Source organism: Sander lucioperca, chromosome 3, assembly GCF_008315115.2.
Source record: "Sander lucioperca isolate FBNREF2018 chromosome 3, SLUC_FBN_1.2, whole genome shotgun sequence".
Lineage (NCBI taxonomy): Eukaryota > Metazoa > Chordata > Actinopteri > Perciformes > Percidae > Sander > Sander lucioperca.
Window position 1 is genome coordinate 1,522,451 of NC_050175.1, and position 20,000 is coordinate 1,542,450.

Here is a 20,000-nt window from a genome sequence, read left to right on the forward strand (position 1 = left end):
CTAGCTATAAAAGGTTTACCAATTTAAACATGCGCATAATGCTTAGCACCCCCGTCAGAAAAACGTGAATTACTAAATGAAGGAAGACGTGGATTCACAATAATGTACACTTTTCACAGACATCATACATTTACCGTATCATAGCAAAGTAAACATAGTATCTAAATGTATGTATCTAAATAATAATGCTAAGTGCAATGACAGTATTTTGTCCTTCTTAACTTGGGAACCTGAGATGTGCTACCTTTTTGTCACTTTTTAATAATAATAATAATAATAATAATAATAATTGCGAATTGGTAAACCAAAATCAAACAAGCCATCTCATAATTGTATTAACTGCAGCATTGTTTGTTTACCCTGTTATGACATGTCTGAGGGTCTTTCCCACAATGTTCTCACGACAGAATAAAGGACTGATGATGATGATGATGATGATGATGATGATGATGATGATGATAATGATAATGATAATGATGATGATGATGATGATGATGTGTTTAAAAAAAAGGGTCAGGGCGTCCAGATAGCTCTGTTGGTAGAGCAGCGCCCATGTATAGGGGTTTACTCCTTGACGCAGCGGGCCAGGGTTTGACTCCGACCTGCGGCCCTTTGCTGCATGTCATTCCCCCCTCTCTCTCCCCTTTCAGCTGTCCTGTTAATAAAAGCCTAAAAATGCCCCAAAAATAATATATAAAAAAAGGGTCTATTCTCCTTTTCAGTGTGCCAACTCAGTAGAAGGCTGACAAAGTTACTATTTTCTGTCACCAGTGGGGGAAATGTCTTACATGTACTTTGACGAGACCATTAAAATACTTAAGAAATCATACAACATGTATTAATCACAATGTAAGGTTTAGAAATGGTGGTTAAAATGGACTAATATCTTGTCTTATATACTGCAGTTGATACGTACAAAGTAAAGTCACTAGCACGACCAACTGGATTTAGAGCTGTCAGATAACAAGTATATTCTGTACGGTTTGCTACAACCATGACAATAATTAGTACTCTGAATTATAATTTACATAATTGCGATTGATATGATTTATGAAGAACCCAACATATTCAATAGATCGCTGCACCAGAGAGCAGGTGTTAATACAGAGGGTCTGATGGTCGACAAGCCTGCCTGTAGCTCACACTGAATATGATACAAGGATTTATGCCTACATGCAAGCACGCACACACACACACACACACACACACACACACACACACACACACACACACACACACACACACACACACACACACACACACTCTCTCACTCTCACTCTCACACTCATCTGTAGTCTGCAGTCAGACAGCTGCAATCAGATGGGTATTGATTTGAGATTGCGTGAAGATGAAATCAAACCAGAAAGCAGTGAATATTACAGCAGCAGGATCTGGCCTCTGATTCCTGCACATATTCAACAGCGGCTGGCAGTAATATATATGTGGATTGCAGAGTTACAGCTGGTTTAAGTATAGTGCCTGTTACTTTGTGCCATATGTAAAATGTGAGACTGTTGAGAGATGTAAACAATTATTGTACTTTGTGTTAAACAGTAGATTCCCCTCTCTGCTTGTAGGCGGGACAGTGCTATGATCAAAGAAGAGATTAAGTCCTTCCTGGCGAACAGGCGGATCTCCCAGGCTGTGGTCGCTCAGGTAACGGGTGAGTATCGACTAACCACCAGAAAGGGTTGACATGCCAGCAAGCGTCCAGCCTACTGACGGTACAGATCTCGCTCTGTTCCTCCTCCTTCAGGGATCAGTCAGAGTCGGATCTCCCACTGGCTCCTACAGCAGGGATCAGACCTCAGCGAGCAGAAGAAAAGAGCCTTCTTTCGCTGGTACCAGCTGGAGAAAACCAACCCTGGTAACACCACCCACCACCATCACGCTTACATCTCCTGCATAACTCCCCAACTCTTCCACTAGTAAAAAAAAGAAATACTTCAATAACACCTGGAGTTTCTTAACATTGGCTGAGCAAAAATCATGCCATTCAGTTAGGAGGACAATCCCTACTACAACACAATGGCAAGAGCTTGTTATCTGTTAAAACAGGTTGTCATTGCCAAAGTATTATGTATTGTCAAAGTCTCCTTGAGTAGGACTCTGGACACCCCCAGATTGACAGCTCTAATACATCAGTGCAGAAAAGGAAAATTGTCCCTCAGCTCATTGGTATTCATAGCTGGGATTTCAACAAGAAATAGGACAGTTACATTCCTTAATTTCATTGCAGATGTGACAAACTGTAAGTTGTAATCAAAGAGTTTTCAGACAGAAAAGAAAGCCACGGAACGTTTTTATGGGCATCTTGAGATCTCCCTGGTTACAGAAATAAAGACTGTAAACTGTTTTCCTGTGATGAACACTGAATACATTGTGGTTAGACCAACAGAGTGGAATGTACGGTATGAAAAACCAGTACAGTCTAGTTATCCTGTGAAGAAGAGAAATTAGAATCTCTTGACTTTCATTTGGCTAGATGCTCTAAAATAAATGAAAGTCAGGTGTAATAAATTACTCTTTGCCCTTACAACCTCATGATGAAGTGTACACACACAGTAAATGTGCAATACACAATGATTTCTTTTCATTATTCTATTTGAGACCTATTTTTAGGTGGTGAAACGCTAAATAGAAAAGTGCTTGTGAATTAGCAATCAGCTGTGAAACTAGTCCTACTACTCTCTAAGCATCACACCGGGCCTTTCCCATTTCCTAAATTTGTACCTCCTCGCTCCTCGATCCTCCGGCTTGTGACCCGGAAATCAGGTCGCCATGTTGAAGGACGTCCCAATTCCTAAAATGCACATCGAGGAGTGAGGATCGAGCATCGAGGAGCCTCCTCCTCCGAGTTCAAATCGAGGATACACTGATGTCTCCTTGCAGAAGACTTTTCACCCGCCGCATGTAAACATAGAGGTGTGGCAGAGCAAGAGGAGGAGAGAGAGAGAGAGAGATATAATATCCTGACAGCTGAGGGCCAGCTAAACGTCCATGCGGGTCTCTAAATTGGAGAAAATCATTCATTGGGTGGAAGGTGGTAGAGGTTAAGCTTATTTGGATAAAGAGCCCATCCACGCAGATAGAGTGTGTTTGTCTGTATATAATATATGCCTAGCCTTTATTTTTGTATAGTTCTTTTCATACAAACATTTGTAGTGTTTTACACTAAATATATAGCCATACCGTGTATGTAGGCCATAGGCTATTATAAATATAAAGGCCTATGTATATATGTGTGTGTGTGTGTGTGTGTGTGTGTGTGTGTGTGTGTGTGTGTGTGTGTGTGTTAAATACAACAAATAAAAATGTACGACCCCCATACATTCTCATCCACATTGTGAATTGAATTCAAAGTAAATATATAGAAGTTGTCATGAACAAGGTTCTGCTCCTCTGACAGAGATCATAAAAGGCAGCGTATGACAAAACGATAGACAGCTGATGCAGTGGTGCTGCATCAATGAAAATAAGCTTTCTTATTATTAAAGCTGTCTGGTGTCTGTGACTTCAGGTGCCACTCTTGCTATGCGAGCCGCCCCATTGGCTCTGGAGGAGGTGATGGACTGGCACCAAGCCCCACCTCCATTTGGCTCAGCCCCCGGGGGCTTCCGCCTGCGGCGAGGGAGCAGATTCACCTGGAGGAAGGAGTGTCTGGCTGTTATGGAGAGGTGAGCTGTCTGGGGGGTGAGGAGGAGGTGTGGACTGGCTCAGAGTGTATTTAATCGAGTTTGATGGCTTTGTAATTATACCATGGCATGGTGAACATGTGTGTGTCTACACAGTTACTTCATTGATAACCAGTACCCCGATGAAGCCAAGAGAGAGGAGATTGCCACCGCCTGCAACGCTGTCATTCAGAAACCAGGTAGGTAATAACAGGAATGAATGACTAAAATTATAATCCATAGTACATAACTATAAATTGTATATATAATTTCTTTGTTAACAAAATAGTTTTACTCTTTACTTTTAGCAACTTGGCTCACACTTACAAAGTAGTTATTTAGCTCTTGAATCAGAAGCAGCTTTTACTGATTGAGAGGACGAGCGTTTATTGTTTTGCACATGGCTGTTCAACGGCCTCTTTAATAACATGTCCATGTCAAGTAGCCATATGGCTTAAATGCAACTGCATGGATATTTCTAAATATGTAATTGGCTATGAGTCGTATTCCATTTAGTAATGACTGATGGGGAAATACATGATGATATAGTTAAAACACTCTGTTGTTCCCTCGGTCATGTCCGTTACTTTGTATACTGAGATTTAACAGCCAGTGTTGCTTTTACGTTATGTCCACTTATCAAGACTGCAAATTGCCAGCCATTGTCATATATCAGATATTAACTACTCTCTTGGTTCCATACATAATGGTCATGTTGCAACAAAAACAAGGTAACTAGAAGAGTCGCTTCATAACAAACACACTACTTATATATACATATAATACTTATATGTTGGATAAAATTAGCAGCAGCAATGAATCGCTGAACTGCATTGTAAGCTTTTATGTCTCAGGAAAAAAAAGCAAATATCATCTATCAAAGGTAGAACCTTGCATTGACTCGATGACACTTTCTGACCAGTGGAATCAAATCTGCTTGAATGAGCCTTCAAAACAGTCACATGAGTAGAGGACAGACAAGCAGCAGCCCAGTAGCTGTGATCTGAGTGAGTGAGTGTGTGTGTGTGTGTGTGTGTGTGTGTGTGTGTTACAGGAAAGAAGCTGTCCGATTTGGAGAGGGTAACATCTCTGAAGGTCTACAACTGGTTTGCCAACCGCCGCAAAGACATCAAGAGGCGCGCTAACATTGGTAATGTCTACCTCTGTGTATGTGTGTGTGTGTGTGTGTGTGTGTGTGTGTGTGTGTTTGTTAACAGTAGTGAATGTTATTAGAGTTACACACAATACATCCTAGTATGACTAAAGGCCGTAACATGAAGAAAATACTTACAAACCCAATGTATGTTATCCTTTTAAGAACCTTATATCCACTGTGCTGTCAGCCTCTAAATAAATCATTAAACACACACAAAAGAGCTTTTACTCTTCAGCACCCGTCCTTGTTGACCAACTGGATGTTGCTTGCTCTCTGTATCACAGCCAACACTGAGCTTGCTCATCACAACACTGCTGTAGAATTTCACACACACCTGGGGCCTGTTTCACAAAACCAAGATAAGGGATTAAGCCGGGATTTATCAGTTATCCTGGATGAATTAAGCCTTGACTCGGTTTCACGAAAGTGGAGGCACATAAATCACCATGGAGATTTATTCTGTGCAGCTAGCCTGCTCCCGACCAGGCTAACAGCCAGGCTAACAGCTAGCCTGCTCCTGACCAGGCTAACAGCCAGGCTAACAGCTAGCCTGCTCCCGACCAGGCTAACAGCCAGGCTAACAGCTAGCCTGCTCCCGACCAGGCTAACAGCCAGGATTTATTAATCCTGGAGCCTTTTCTGATCACCCAGCAGTGGTTTTACCCTATTGTTATCAGCCTGGATTAAAATACAACAGGTGCATATTGCTGTTCATTTAAGTACTGTTATTATTTAAAGTTGTGACCATAATTGTTTTTAATAATTATTCATGTGACAGTCATTGTTACTATTATATTGCTGTATGAAGACTGCTGTTCATATTGTTGTTAGAAGTTTGATGAATATATTATGGCAGTTGTTGAGATAATTAGAAAAGGCTGATAACATTTCAAATGTGTTTTAAATGAAGTCTGTTACTAAGGGCAACACATACAATGTTTTACATTTCTATAGTTGACCAATGCACCTTGAATTATTTTAGTTGATAAATTTTTTTGAATTCTTTAACAATAAGGATCATGTTTGCATTGTATTTGGCATTCTTAGCACACAATGTGTGTTGTCCAGTAAACTGGGACTATAATTTGGGAGGATTGTACAATTTTAAGAACATATCCTAATTGTACAATCCTCCCAAATGATAGTCTTAGTTCACTGGACCAGTAACTATCTAGTGATGTAGACTACTGTACATTCATGTAACAACAGGGAGAGGACACCCCAATGGTTTTTGACCTTATGTTTTGCTGGGGGGGGGAAATAACTGATGAATATACTCTGTTCCATTCATGTTTACAGTGTGCATGGGATTATCACTTAATTATCTTTATAGTTTCTAGATTTTAGAGTCCAATTTCTTCAGTGTCTTTATTTTCTATGTCCATATATACAAGGGAGCAAGGCATATAATATGTAGAGAAGGAAACTCGTCCTCTATAAAAAAGAAAAAAAAACGCGAGAAAAAGCATGGCTGATAATAGCGGACCGACTGAATGATAGTCTAAAAATATACATTTATGAACTACTGCTCTTAACTGAATTTTTTTGCAAAAGCAAACAGTTGTACACTTTGCATTAAAAGCGAGCAGTGGAAGTTAATATGACTTAGGAAATTTATATTTTAGCCCATGAGAGAGAGGGAGAAACAGAGTGAAAGAGATATTTACACATCATACTCTAGCGTTGTAGAAAATTGATCTTCATGGTACATTTTCTGAGTAACATTATCTTTGTCTGCTTACTTTTAAGGCAAAGAGTACAACTGTTAATTTGTGCAAATGATTAGTGGCCTAATCCTTGAATGGAATGATTATGACGGTGTCAGTTCAGAGCAGTGGTCAGTTAATGTAGATTTAGGCTACTTACACATTCAGTCGGTCCGTGATCGTCTGCTACGCTTTCTCTCACTGTTTCATTACAGCGGCCGTGTTTCTTTTCTTTTTATACAAAAAAATGTGTTTCACGTCATCATACTTCCACAAGAAGCTGCTGCTCACTCTGTATAAAGTATGTACAATGTGTATTCTCCATTTTGGCATCAGTAAATCTGTGATCGACCTCGCGGTCTTTTGAGGAAAGCCGTGGACGCGCATCTATCTGAATTACTTCAGCCTGACTCAACCTAGTCTCTTCTCCTCAGCCTGGCTTGGCCTTCGTGAAACGCACCAAGCCAGGCTGCACAGATTAGACTAGGTCAAGCCTCGCTTTATCAGTTATCCTGGATACAGGCCCCTGGGCATCAATGAGGAATACACATTCCTGGAAATTCTTGACTGTTGGAAATGCTTCCTTATTTTTAACAACAGCACTAGCAGTTGTTCTGCTTTAAAAAAAAAAAAAAAGCAACTCCTTCATTCTTACTTTGCGTCACTGTTTGCTTGCATCTGAGTGTGTTGTTGTTGTTGTCGTTGTTGTTGTTGTTTGACGTCGATATGCTATGATGAGGTTTGTGTTTTTGAAGAAGCAGCCATCTTGGAGAGCCACGGCATCGAGGTTCAGAGTCCAGGCGGTCAGTCCAACAGCGATGAGGTGGATGGCAACGACTTCCCCGACCAGGTAAACTGCACGTAAATTAGTCGTAGGATGTTTTTGCACCGAGCAGCTCAGAGGTATGCACGTGTGGAACAGGAAACGTACGGGGCTCAGTGAAGTTTGTCCGTCAGTAAAGTTAAACAGTGTATGAAACATTACACAATCTTTGTTTTGATTCCTCTTTGTGTAACCTGTTGTTTTTTTTTACATTCAATCACATATTTGACTCAAAGATTATGAATCACTAGTTGTATAGATGATTAGAGGCATTATGACACTATTCTTGTGACAGCAGACCTGGTTATTGTGTAACCTGTGTGCTGCTCTGTTACAGGGTTGTGAGGTGTCCTTATTTGACAAGAGAGCTTCAGCCAGGCACTTTGGTTTCAGTCGAGCTGACCTGTCCTCTCCAACTCAGGTACAGCCCGACTAGACACACACACACACACACACACACACACATTGGTGTACGTTCAAAAGTTGTTTTAGTCGCGGGCGCCCGGTTAGCTCACCTGGTAGAGCAGCGCCCATATATAGAGGTTTACTCCTCAACGCAGCGGGCCCGGGATTGACTCTGACCTGCGGCCCTTTGCTGCATGTCATTACCCCTCTCTCCCCTTTCAGCTGTCCTATAGAAATGAAGATTATCTTAAAAAAAAAAAAGTAGTTTTAGTCGTGCAACAGAAAACTCAGATTGGACAGATAGTCTAGCTAGCTGTCTGGATTTACCCTGCAGAGATCTGAGGAGCAGTTAACCATAGTCCTCACAAATCCACCAGAGTTTAGAATTACAACACAAAGAAAGAGGAAGGGGACGGACATCCGGCTAAAAAGAGTGACATCCGGCAGAATTTCCAGTGGCACCGGAGCAATCCCGGATGTGGAATATTGTGGATATAGACTCTTCACTGCATTGATCAAAGAGCTCTGGCCTCAGATGAAGAGATGAGGGAAGATTTACAATAAACATAATCATTTCTCCTATTCTCGCTCAGGTACCCACAATGCTCCCCAGCTGGTTTTCTGCCCTGGGTAGAGGAGGCTTGTCTGGACAGAGGGGCACTTCTCTAATTGGCCGTTCCCTCGTGTCGGGGGCGGGCCCTCAGGCAGAAGGTTCCAGATTGACAGGCGTGTCCTGGTCTCCCCCCTCGCCCTCCCTCCAGGACGAACCCACCATTCACAGCGCGCTGTCCGAGCCCCAGGACCCAATCGGTTTGGAGAAGGCGGCTGTCAATCACAGCAACCAAGCCCTAGCCAATCAGGTGGATGCGGCGGCGCGCAGTATTGGGAATGACATCAAGACGGAAACGCTGGAGGACGACTGAAATGGGTGGTGGAAATTGGAGTTGTAATGGAACAGGATCAGAGGTGTGTTAATATGCAAGCAGATTTTATAGGAATGTAATAAGTGGGGAAAAAAAGACCAAAAGTCGTGTAAACTCCAACCCTGAGATACCTCCCAACCCTACCTCCAACCACCAACCTGCTCTGCTACGCTCTTATACTGTAGGCATTACTAGTATATTATAATAATGAAAATAATAACAATAAACTTTGATTTGTTAGAGTGCATCCCAGCAGGCTATGGAAGATTACAAATGCCTATATAATAACAAATCAAACAAAGAAAGTGAAATAGATGATGAATTCTTTAATTATGACACATAGCAGTGTGTATTTCTTTGCTGATTTGTTTTAGGCATTTCAAATCTTCCGTACGGCCTGTCTAACAGGACTTGATGCATTGGGCAGATTTCTTTGGGAACTGCATTTTCCACCGCAGGACAACACTGTATTTGACACAGGGTTCAATTCATTTCAGGGTCTTGCACTGTGATCACAATACAACTGAACAGCCTCAAAATGAATTTGAAGTTAAGTTACTTTTAACTGATTGTTTTTAAAATGATGTTAAATTCATTAATCACAGTTGATTATATTTCAAATGTTGGCTGTTGGTTCCTTCCAGTGGGGAGAACAGCAGAATCACAGCACGTAGGGAATATTTCTGTGGGCCTAAAGATGATTTGAAATGTTAAAAGAGAAAGAAACAGAAGGAGCCACACCTCCGTACTCTGCCCTGGTTTATAAGCTCAATATAAGGAAGCAAAGAAAGGAATACCTAATTGAAATTTAAATAGCACTGAGTGGATAGCATTGACATGTTTTAATTCACAAACCATTCCAGTGGTTGAATTCCCTTCTTACAAAATTCCAAGTAGGTATTTTAAGTTACTATTTTTGAGAAAACCTTTTACACCATCATTGACGGCTGACTCGTCACGCCTCTTAACCGGACGGTAGGGGCAGCACGTGATCAAAAATAAATCACAAAAGGCATTTCCAGCAGCCGGTTAGCCTAAAATCAAGCCTTACCTCATCTGTTGCAGGCCACATGTTGGCCTTTGTCGTGGCTCAAAAACTGACATCCATAGAAAAGTGTGGACTCATTTTTAACTGGAGTATCTGCACATTACTGTAATTCCTTACCCAATATATTGTGATCCACTAACGTTAGGCATGTTACCAGAGAGGAATAAATCATCTTGGCCATAGAGCTGCTGCATGAGCCGCGATGTACTCGCAGGGAGTGAGTGGTGGGGGGGGCAGCGAGGCTGGAAATAGGACAGTGGTGTTTTAACAGAGCCAACGGGACAGTTGAGGCAGATTCAACTCGTTTGTTTGAGAGGGGAGACCCCATGTGGACATCTGCACTTTTTTAATTGCACAACTTGAAATTACGAAGAGGAATTTTCTAGATAAAAATATTAAAAACTTTGCGGTATTTAAATATTATGTATTCACTAGAGATCAAATTTCACAATAAGGTATTCAGTTGCTTATAATACTCAAATCCTTACGGCCTCTCTTTGCTTCCATATTAAATACAAGTAATAAAATAAAAGTTACTCAATACATAAATGTTGAAGCTAGAGGAAACAGTTGACAGATTTGTAAGAAAACTAGAATTGAATAATAGAATGAGTTTGTGGTCGATGGCTGACCAGGCGGAATGAATGCTCACTGTGAGATGATCTATAATCAGTACAGGTCAGTCAGTTGGGAGGTATTCAACAGTGTAATAACGTGTAACATGAATACATACATATACTACACATGGATGTATGCAAACACACGTATATACAGTATGTTATATAAACTGTGGGGTATGTACTGTATATGCACCCTGATCCATTTCTAGTTACAGTATATAGACTTATTAGCTTCAAATGAGACAAACTATCAGTATGAGTCTTTCTTGTTGGTGAAAGGTGAGTGAAGCATTAGCCAAAGTATTACGTTTGAATTGTGTGTATTTTCTGAGTGTGTGATAGTCATGGGTGGAACTATGTATTAGAGATATGCTTATCAAAGATGCATCAGATGTGTCAAATTATTGCAAAGGAAAATGCATTTCCTGTTTTAGGTATATCTGTGTTTGTGCTTGATATGCCATGTGTTCTAAACACATGCTGTCAAGTTGAAATTGTATTTTCATTTTAAATGACACTTTATTGGATCCATGTGATGGTGCTTCGAGTCCCTGCTGTTTAAACATTCGATTGATCAGCATGAATGACTGATAGACCAGAGAGGCAGTAGGAAGACAACAGGATTTCCTCAGAAAGCGAATAGTTCCCATTTAGTGAGCGAGTTGGATTCTCTCGAAACAACCACAGCAGGAATTGTTCTTTAGAAAAATGAATAAACTAGTAAAATCAAGAAATATTTATCTCGGTACAGCCATCGTAGAGGTCTATCTACATCCCCACAAGGAACTATTAAAAGTCAGGGTTTCCCTTTTTTTAGCCATTGAAGTGAGGGGATACTTAACCATGGTCTGATAACTGGTTGGGTTTTGTCTTAAATACACACCTTCTCTTCAAAGGGGAACACCACCTACATTATGAATTCCAATATGTTATTTCCATGGCCTAGGAAAGTTCAATCAATATTTGTGAACATGAGTTACTCTCTCTCAAAGCCAGAAACCAGAGAAGAGTCTCAAACCTTTGATGACATTAAGAATAAAGTCTGGAGTTTTCATTCTGTGGTAGCGTTGTGAGATCTGAAACAGCTCTCAGTGTCCTCTAGAACATCGTTCCCAATCTATTGTCGATGAAACACTTCCAGACTTTTTGTACTTGATGATGTCACAAATTTGAGTTTCAACACTAGTTTTGGGATTTCGGGAGAGAGTTGATAATGTTTACTAATATCGTTGGACTGTTTTATACCATAGGAATAGCATGTATGTACATGAACATAATTTTTGAAAATGGACATATTTCCCCTTTAAATTTAAAAAGTCCACAAACATCTTACCACGTGTTTATCAGGAAACATTCTTAGCGTATTGTTAAACATCCCACAATAGTATGCCACTATATTTAGCCTTTCAAAACACTTTGTTGCGTAAAGGTGGGGATGTGTGTATCTTAAAGAAGCATTCATTACATTTTTAGCAGCAAACACAGCCCTGACATATTCCTTATAACGTGTTAGACATCCACCAGACAAGATTGACTTAGCTCTGTTTTGGCTTCCACCAACCCCTAAGGACAAGCTCTGGCTCTTCAGCTGCTTAATGCTCCACTATGTTCACTATGTACTTTGTGTCTGCTGTTTGGTGCTGGGTAGGGAGTGTACAGCACTATAAGACACAGGGCGGCTACGGCTGGAAACACGTTTTAATGAGAGTGGAGTTTGGGGGCTAGAAAACTAAAACAATGAGCCAAAAGAGGAAAAATGAAGGAGCTAAAGAGTTGGGTGATACTTGTCTGGTTCACCACTAGGAGTGACCTTTTCACTTCACACATAGTAGTTTGATCCACTTTTAATATTAAAAAAGCTAAGTGCAGCTTTAATTGATCAGGTTCTAAATAAAAACTACATTTTAACGATACTGAAAGTTAGTGTTCAGTAGCTGATACTCTTAAACACTGTAGAAATTCTATCAGCCATTGAAAGTGGTATCCACCTCTTTTGTTTGTATACGTGTATTTCACTCAGCAGTGAGACACATTAACAACTGACAGTAAACCCTTTCCCACTAGTTAAAGAGTTTGGTGTGTCAGTTATTAGGTGATCCAGCAATCCAGAATCATTTTGGTAATGTTACATCAACACATGCCTTGTACTGTATGGTTTTTAGTTGAAGTGCCTTATTTATTTCAGTGCATTAACACAGGATTAGTGCATGCAGAGGGACTTCTACGATGGCTGTACATATATCACTCTATCAGAACCAATGCAAGAAAGCGCCAACACTAAAGTGGCTTCATTCAAACCGGTTTATTATTGTTCATCACCAGGTGCTTTACAGGCTAAGCTACTAGTTCAGAGTTAGAAACTCAACACAAATACCTCACTTTACCCCCCTCAGCTATAAGCTACAGCCCGCAGGTTCCTCCACAGCTGCTTCAATGTGAATCCAAGTTTAGACGGTCCAGGGTAAAAAGTATCTGCAGAGCCGATTTATTCTGAGATTAACGGCTATGAAGACGCTTCACTGGCTGATCTGGAACACCAGAAATGACAGCGTCCTCTAAAAGGGAAAATTCCTTCTCGAACTCGAGCCAATATTAAGTTTGAAAATAAAGGGAAATTCCACTCCAAAAAACAATTCATCATTCATAAGCTCCTGCTTCCACCAAGTCCAAGAAATACTTCTAAAGTATGTTTTCCCTTCTTCCTGGTGGAACACTAACAGTGTTGGTTTCAGATTGAACGTCTGAGAGAACTGAAGTTTTGTGGTGGAATGTCTCCTTCGTTGTACGGCAGCACAGCTGTCCCAGGTGTCTTTGCTTTAAGCGTTTGTAATACTCTGATCATCATTAGCAAGTGACGTAGCTTTTCTGTCATTTTCTGTTTGAATTATTTACACCAAAATATTGAAAAATATTATCCCACTAGGGGTTAGAATTATTATTTTTTTTATAAATCTGCCAAGCAGAAGCCTTTGAAGAGAACCCGTGGGTTCATTTAAGACAACGTGCTGTTTGAGATTATTTCAGGATTTTGAATCCTTGCAGTTGCTGCCTTCATGGTTTTCTCATAAAGTTGTACTTTGGAGTTGTGAAGTAGCAAATTGATGTGAAATGAAAAAGTAGTTTATTAGTGTCAGTTGTAGTCATTTTAGAGCCAAATAATCTGAAAGTAAAAAGAAATGAAAACGATAAGAGAATTAACATGAGACCATAAACAAACACACACGCGTAATCAGAAACCTCTTATCTTGTTTGTCTTTAACAGATGTCATTCCTATTGATTGGTCTTTGTTTCTTGACATTTCATTTTGCTTTCAGTTTTTTTTACCCTAAATTGGCTCCGTACTTTGTCTTTACAAAGTGTTTATTCTTATTTTCATCAACTTGGAATGCATAATAAGTCAAAGTTGTCATGAAATGGAGAACCAGTTTTCCCAGAAAGCCTTTGCTCTTCCAGTGAGATCAGCACGGTGTCACCCTGACAGTCTTCATCGCTTTAAATCCAGTTTCAGCATCCGCCTTCAGCCCTCGGTTGCCTCGCTCGCTTTTGTTTAGAAGGATGAGCTTCCGGGGGCGCCTGGGTAGCTCACCTGGTTGAGCGTGCACCCCATGTACAGAGGCTCAGTTCTTGATGCAGCAGCCACAGGTTCAATTCTGACCTGCAGCCCTTTGCTGCATATCATTCCCCCTTTCAATAATTCAGCTATCCTATCAAATAAAGGCCTAAAAAAATTATCTTAAAAAAAGAAAGGAAAAGAAAAGATGAGCTTCCTCCCGCTGGTTCTTCACACGATGAACGTGGCTGACGTTTCCCATCCGATCCCTGGCGGTGACTACATCTTGATCACATTTGTCTTGTGTGTTTTGCCAAATCTAACTTCCTGACCCTTTTACACAGACAGTACAGTAAGACATGCTCTTAACCCTTCTGTTTGGGCTGTTAGTGTGACACTATCAGGGTGTTAATGGGGTTGGAGAGAACGTGAGGTGAGGTGTGCTGTGTGAACAAAGAGAAGCACAGTGACGCCTCAGGACTGAACGTTGCCGCTGTCTGTTGCTTAGCCTTCGTCAATGTTGTGAACACACGAGATGCTGTAGGACATTTGAACAGTTGTATTCCAAAATGCTGTTTTTAATTTAGGTGAAACAAGTTCATCATTCATGCATTCAACATAAAATGTAGATGTTTCAGTGTTAATGTCCTTTAATCAGCCCATGACTGTAAATACTACTTAAAAAAGTAGGGACTACTTCTGAGTGGCTTCCATTTCATTTTGGCAATAAATTATTCAATAATTCTCTATAGAATGAAAAATATCAAACCTCAGCAGGATGTTTATTGTATCATTTTGAATTGATTTTTATCCCCTCGTTCTTTTCTATTTCAAGATTTAGTGCCTTTTTTGGACGGTAGACTGTTCTGTAATCGCTATGTAGAAAATCTACATATGCCTTTTGTTACTTTTTCATCTGTTGGATAAACCTTATTTGTTATTTTTAAGGTGTGTTTTTATTGATATTCTATTTACAAGGGAATAAAGTGATCCGAGTCTATGCAGTGTGTGTTGGTTTGTTGTGTTTGTACTTGCGACAGTGTGTGCAGTTAACACAGATAGGATTGGGGGTGGGGGGGCACGTACTGTACATGTAGATGAAGTAGATGGTTTATGTAGATGAAGTCAAAGTACTGTAAACTTTCCTGAAAACTTTTTTTTCTCAAACATTAAATACTCACAGCTAAAGTAGTAACAATCACAGAAAATGAAAAGGCCCTTATTAGAATCAAAAACTCTGCTAACCTGCTTCATCAGGACCATATGATTGTGGTTTGATCAGATTTTGAGCCACAAACGCATCAATCGTTGTCAGATTTTGATACAAATATTGCTAAACTAATTGGTGCATCCGAATCCGCGATCCCTTTCTTCCACTAAGCCCTGCTCACTTCAAACCGCAGACACAAAAATACTAATTTTACATTAAATAACCAAAAGTGTTAAACCAAAGTTCACTCTTCAGTTTGGAAATAATCCCAAAACAATCTCAAATCAGATGGAGTCTGAGATAACGACGAGGTACTGTACTGAGCTTCTAAACACATCCGTCTCCTTGACAACTGAGCAAACTTCATTGGTTGATTCCACGTGTAACGTTGAAAGCTCCGGAAAAAGTTAGTAAGAGGACAATGAGTTAGGATTGTTTTGATACAGTATAGTTGATTATTTAGAAGGGCTGGGTACAGCTACTGATTTCCCGATTTGATTTCAGACTCGATTTAATATGAATTTAATCAGGGATATTTCAGTTACAAAACCAATTTTGCTTGGATATGAAAAAGATTCTCCGAACTAATGCTGTAAATTGTACAAGGAACTCTCTAACCTGGTGCATTGTTAAAAATAATGTTTACATTAAGAATTAGCCCGTTATTTAACACAAACAGTCACACATTTCTTTACCCATACACTTTTACTGGTAAATCGAATGCAGTATAGAGGTGGATGAATAACGTCTTTGTCATGCATCATGTATTTTTGTTTTGTTTTGCTTGTTTGTTTTGTCAATGTCACCATTATGTGTACCTTTCAATGTTTAGTGAATGAGCGCTGTATGACTGCTGGTTGTCTCTGTTAGTCTTATGTCACCTGCCTAGGGACCGCAGATGGAAAGTAGTTATTTTAACTAATTCTGGCATATTTACATGGTGTTTTTATACACCAATGTTCATAAATATGCATGGTCCCTATCAAATAAACCAATAAAAAAAAAAAAACACACACTATGGCAGTACAGAATCTACAGTCAGTCAGTATTGAGATTTCTTGAGGTGAAGTCAAGGGAACCCTTTAAAAAAGGCCTTTTCCCTCGCCAAAATGGAGCCTAACTTTGGAGCGTTATTGAACCCGATGGGTCTTCTAGTTTTATATGATACCAGAAAAAGATTGATTCTGGGTTTTATGAATCGAATCAGATTGATCAGATAGATTTACATGGTTTAAAACCTGGCCCTGTTTTTAAGTCAATAGAGCCAGGTTTGTTTTGAGAAACGCAGTTAGCTCACCTCATCAAAAAGCATCTTTCAAACAATCATAACTACTTACCTATAGAGCTGCCAAGTCTTTGGGAAAGTAACACTTCTAACACTACATGCTGCAACATTAAATCAGTTTGGTACAAATAAAGAACAAATACTCTTTAAATCTTCCTTTTATTTTTTCTTACCAGATTACTGTTCAGATGATAATAAAAATGAAAATTATAAATGTATTATAATACATGTTTATTCTTTGGATTGCAGCATAGAATTGCATAAAACAATTAAATTAATCAAAACCCAAACTTGTGCTCAGATTTGTCTTTTTATAAGTCTTAATATGCGCATATATACACATACATACATACATACATAGAACCACTCCAATGGTGCACTCACACGTACACATGACACATCAAGGCAAACCCGTTCCACAAAATCAACAGTAGCAACAAACAACTGATAATGATTAGTTAGGGTGATCTAGTTATAATGTTGACCGGGCCGAGGCCACAGTAAACTCATGTCCTATTGTTCTAACTTTTCTTCAGCTGAATGTGTCAATGCTTACAGGGACTGGAGGGGCTTTTCTGCAGGAGTAACATGGTTCTACTAAAACTCCCTGACTTAGCAAGCACCAAGCCCTCTCCTTAAGCTCCTATTAGCCTTCCATTATTACACAGCTCAGTCAATATGGCTGCTGGTACCTAAGAAATTTTAATGCAACATTGCGTTGATACCAACTGCCTCTGAAATGCACCAAGAGGAGAAGTTGTGTTTGGAAGTTTTCCTGGAACCCCACTGTTGACATCATCTGTCATTGCCAAAAAACATACTGCAACAAGGCTGCATTGCATCACCTGACAGCCAGGTATTGCTTGTTTGTGAGGCTTATTCTAATATTTCAGAACACACAGAAAGTGAACTGGTTGCAGCCAGTTCAGCAGTGAGACAGGTTACAACTCTTTGGCCCCATTTTCACCTGGTATTAATTAAAATCCAATCTGAGAGACCCAATCACAGGTGGACTGCTCTGAGTATGTGTGTTCCCACCTGGCAACAGAATGGGTCTCCAAATGTGTCCCGAGTGAGCACCTGTGATCGGATCTCACTTCCCCGCTCTATATAGGGTTAGCTATATGCTAACCCTAACCCTGCTGCCACATATCTCCAGACAGCTGGGGATATAAGAGCAAGCAGCACGGGAACAAAAACGGCGCCACATCACCGACAGTATGCATGATAACATCCAAAACTCAGTCTCAGTGCTTTCTGTGACACAAGACATACTTTGAGTACATACTTCCACTCAGTTAAGTAGGCGTTCCTTAATGTGGACCAGGACACTGACACGTACACACTGCTATAAGAATGTGGTCAAATGTGGGCTAAGCCACCTCCGAATGTGGTCTGAGTTATTGGATCTCAATGCGCCCTGAGGGTGGTTTTACCTGTACATAGAGCAGTCCACTCAGATCGGGTTTTAATACCAGGTGAAAACAGGGCCTTTGGCAGCGAAAAAAGGCCTCAGGGAAGAAGTTGGCAGAACACTGGACAGGCAAGAAAGAGGTAGTAAAAAAGATGAAGACTCACTACCAAGGCAGGAAAATATGTTGTAGTACCTGGCAAACACAACAAAATCAAGCAAACTACTTTTCTGCAGGTTCAATTCTTTTTTCTTTGAACAGAAGTGGATCAGATCAGATGTGGTGCTGTAATGATCCCAGGTGGGGCACTGCTGGGTTGTAAATTCACTGATGATTTAATAGTGGTATATAAAATTCCCTGTGTGGAAGTCAGGCCTTTTTAGACTGAGGTGTGACAGCAGCCACCAGGGGGGTAACACAATGACTTTCCCTCCAGTGAGGCAGTAATACAGGAGGTTCAATCTGTGAAAATCATATTCCAAAACCCCTTTGATGTCTTTAAAAACCTGACAGCAGCTGTGACCAAATGACCTACCTCAGAAGATAAAGTTACTCCAGTAAAAAAGGGTGATATTTCTCTGTCTTTTTTAAATAGTAAACCAGAAAGGTTTCAAATGGGTTTGGAATGGTCCTGTTAAATAATAGCAGAGGACACTTCCATTTTATAGCACAACAGTGATGTGTTTAGTTAGAGAGCTGGGATTGGTTCTGCTAAAAACCAGTCTGGCTCCAGGTTGAAGGCCACGTTAAGGCAGGGGACTTGTCGCTTCAGACCGGTTAGCCCACACAGCTACAGGAAACGCAGAAAAAGATATGGAACCAAAATCTGAGCAAAACAGAAGCACTTGAGACAAGAAAAGAAACCAACAAAAATGAAACATTCTGAGGGGCTGAAGATTAATACACATCAATATGAATATGCTCGGACACAAATCACATCAATAAAAATAGAACTGAATGTGGTTCTTATGGTTGATACAGACCCAGAAATAACACTGCTGGCTGTGCTCTAATCTCTACAGTGGCAGAGATGTACACCACTCAAAGTTACCACATTAAATCCATTCGGAGCAAAACAATATTACTAATGCTAGTTTTCCATTTTTACAGTTCCTTATTGAAATGGCTATGGTGCATTAGGCAGCCCACAAGCTGCCCTTTCCTGTTTAATGTCAGTGTCACACTTCATCTGTAATGCATGTATGATGCTGCAAACTGAGTGAAGAGTTATAGAGGAAGATGTGTGCTGGGAAAAGACATGTATCTGTTGGAACCAAGTCGCTTATTACCACCATGTTTGAGCTTAGCTCTGCTGTCAAGTAAAATAATAGCTCCCAATTTAACCAATAGTCGTATTTTGTACTTGAAAGGTGATGAATATGGCTGAAGAATATTGAATTGAAGGCAGAGAATTTAAACTATATCAGTACAACAGCTAACTTGAGAACACTGAATCATAAAATAAGATCAGGTTGTATTTTCTTCCTACATATACAAGCGTTCCAGAAATGAACTCTTCCGATTCCCATCTGGAGACTTTTGTGCAAACGAATTGAAGCGTCAATATGAAAACAGTATGTGGAAGACAGATGATCATATGGTTTCTGAGGCACAATAACATAAAAAGGGACATCCAGAAGCCTGAAGTGATCTCAAATCCCTATTACAGTGCCCCGAGCTAAGACCAGGATGGGAAATTACACCAGTCAGAGCCTGGGATTCTAAATGTATCACGAGAGCAGGGAGGTGAAGGGTTGCTGCTCTCAGCTGAAGTCTGTAGAATAAGTCAAGTGGCAGCTGGTGGTCATTTCCCATCTTGGCAAGAACTCGCAGACACAACTAAATCAAAGCCAGGTCTCTCTCTCTCTCTCTCTCACACACACACACACACACACACACACACACACACACACACACCTCCCTTCCTTCATTACCACATAGCTCTTATGAACCACATTACATTATGAATTACATTACATAAAACAACCAACCAGGAGTACCTACAAACCACTTCACAACTTATAACATACCAGACAGACACCTATAGTAACCAACCAACCAATCAGAGGACTCCAGGGTCCAGATAATAAATACACAGGTAATAACTAGACTATGGTGATATATCGTCTCCTCTTCTCATACTTTTCCTCTAACTCCAACATTAGATTTCCTCTTCAAAACTCCATG

General features: G+C 40.2%; 3 protein-coding genes across 11 annotated transcripts in view; 2 read left to right on the forward strand and 1 right to left on the reverse strand.

The window, feature by feature from the left end:
* tdp1 (tyrosyl-DNA phosphodiesterase 1) overlaps nt 1-1,273 on the forward strand; it is a 20,328-nt gene extending 19,055 nt beyond the window's left edge. The window contains exon 17 of the mRNA XM_035999123.1: nt 1,234-1,273. The gene's annotated coding sequence lies outside the window, so the exon portion shown is untranslated. The remainder of the gene's footprint in view (nt 1-1,233) is intronic.
* The window catches only part of LOC116057076 (homeobox-containing protein 1-like), a 22,848-nt gene extending 7,945 nt beyond the window's left edge, over nt 1-14,903 (forward strand). The window contains exons 3-10 of one of the 3 annotated variants that reach the window (XM_031309487.2): nt 1,578-1,663; nt 1,757-1,867; nt 3,521-3,677; nt 3,792-3,874; nt 4,729-4,824; nt 7,292-7,386; nt 7,697-7,780; nt 8,358-14,903. In XM_031309487.2, the coding sequence (XP_031165347.1) occupies nt 1,578-1,663; nt 1,757-1,867; nt 3,521-3,677; nt 3,792-3,874; nt 4,729-4,824; nt 7,292-7,386; nt 7,697-7,780; nt 8,358-8,687 (1,042 nt within the window). In that variant the 3' untranslated portion in view covers nt 8,688-14,903. The remainder of the gene's footprint in view (nt 1-1,577; nt 1,664-1,756; nt 1,868-3,520; nt 3,678-3,791; nt 3,875-4,728; nt 4,825-7,291; nt 7,387-7,696; nt 7,781-8,357) is intronic. The other 2 variants (XM_031309489.2, XM_031309495.2) reach the window with 2 other exon arrangements.
* Nucleotides 14,904-16,546: 1,643 nt separating this feature from the next.
* The window catches only part of kif13ba (kinesin family member 13Ba), a 51,371-nt gene continuing 47,917 nt past the window's right edge, over nt 16,547-20,000 (reverse strand). For all 7 annotated transcript variants that reach the window (XM_035999118.1, XM_035999121.1, XM_035999120.1 and 4 more), the window contains one exon: nt 16,547-19,730. The gene's annotated coding sequence lies outside the window, so the exon portion shown is untranslated. The remainder of the gene's footprint in view (nt 19,731-20,000) is intronic.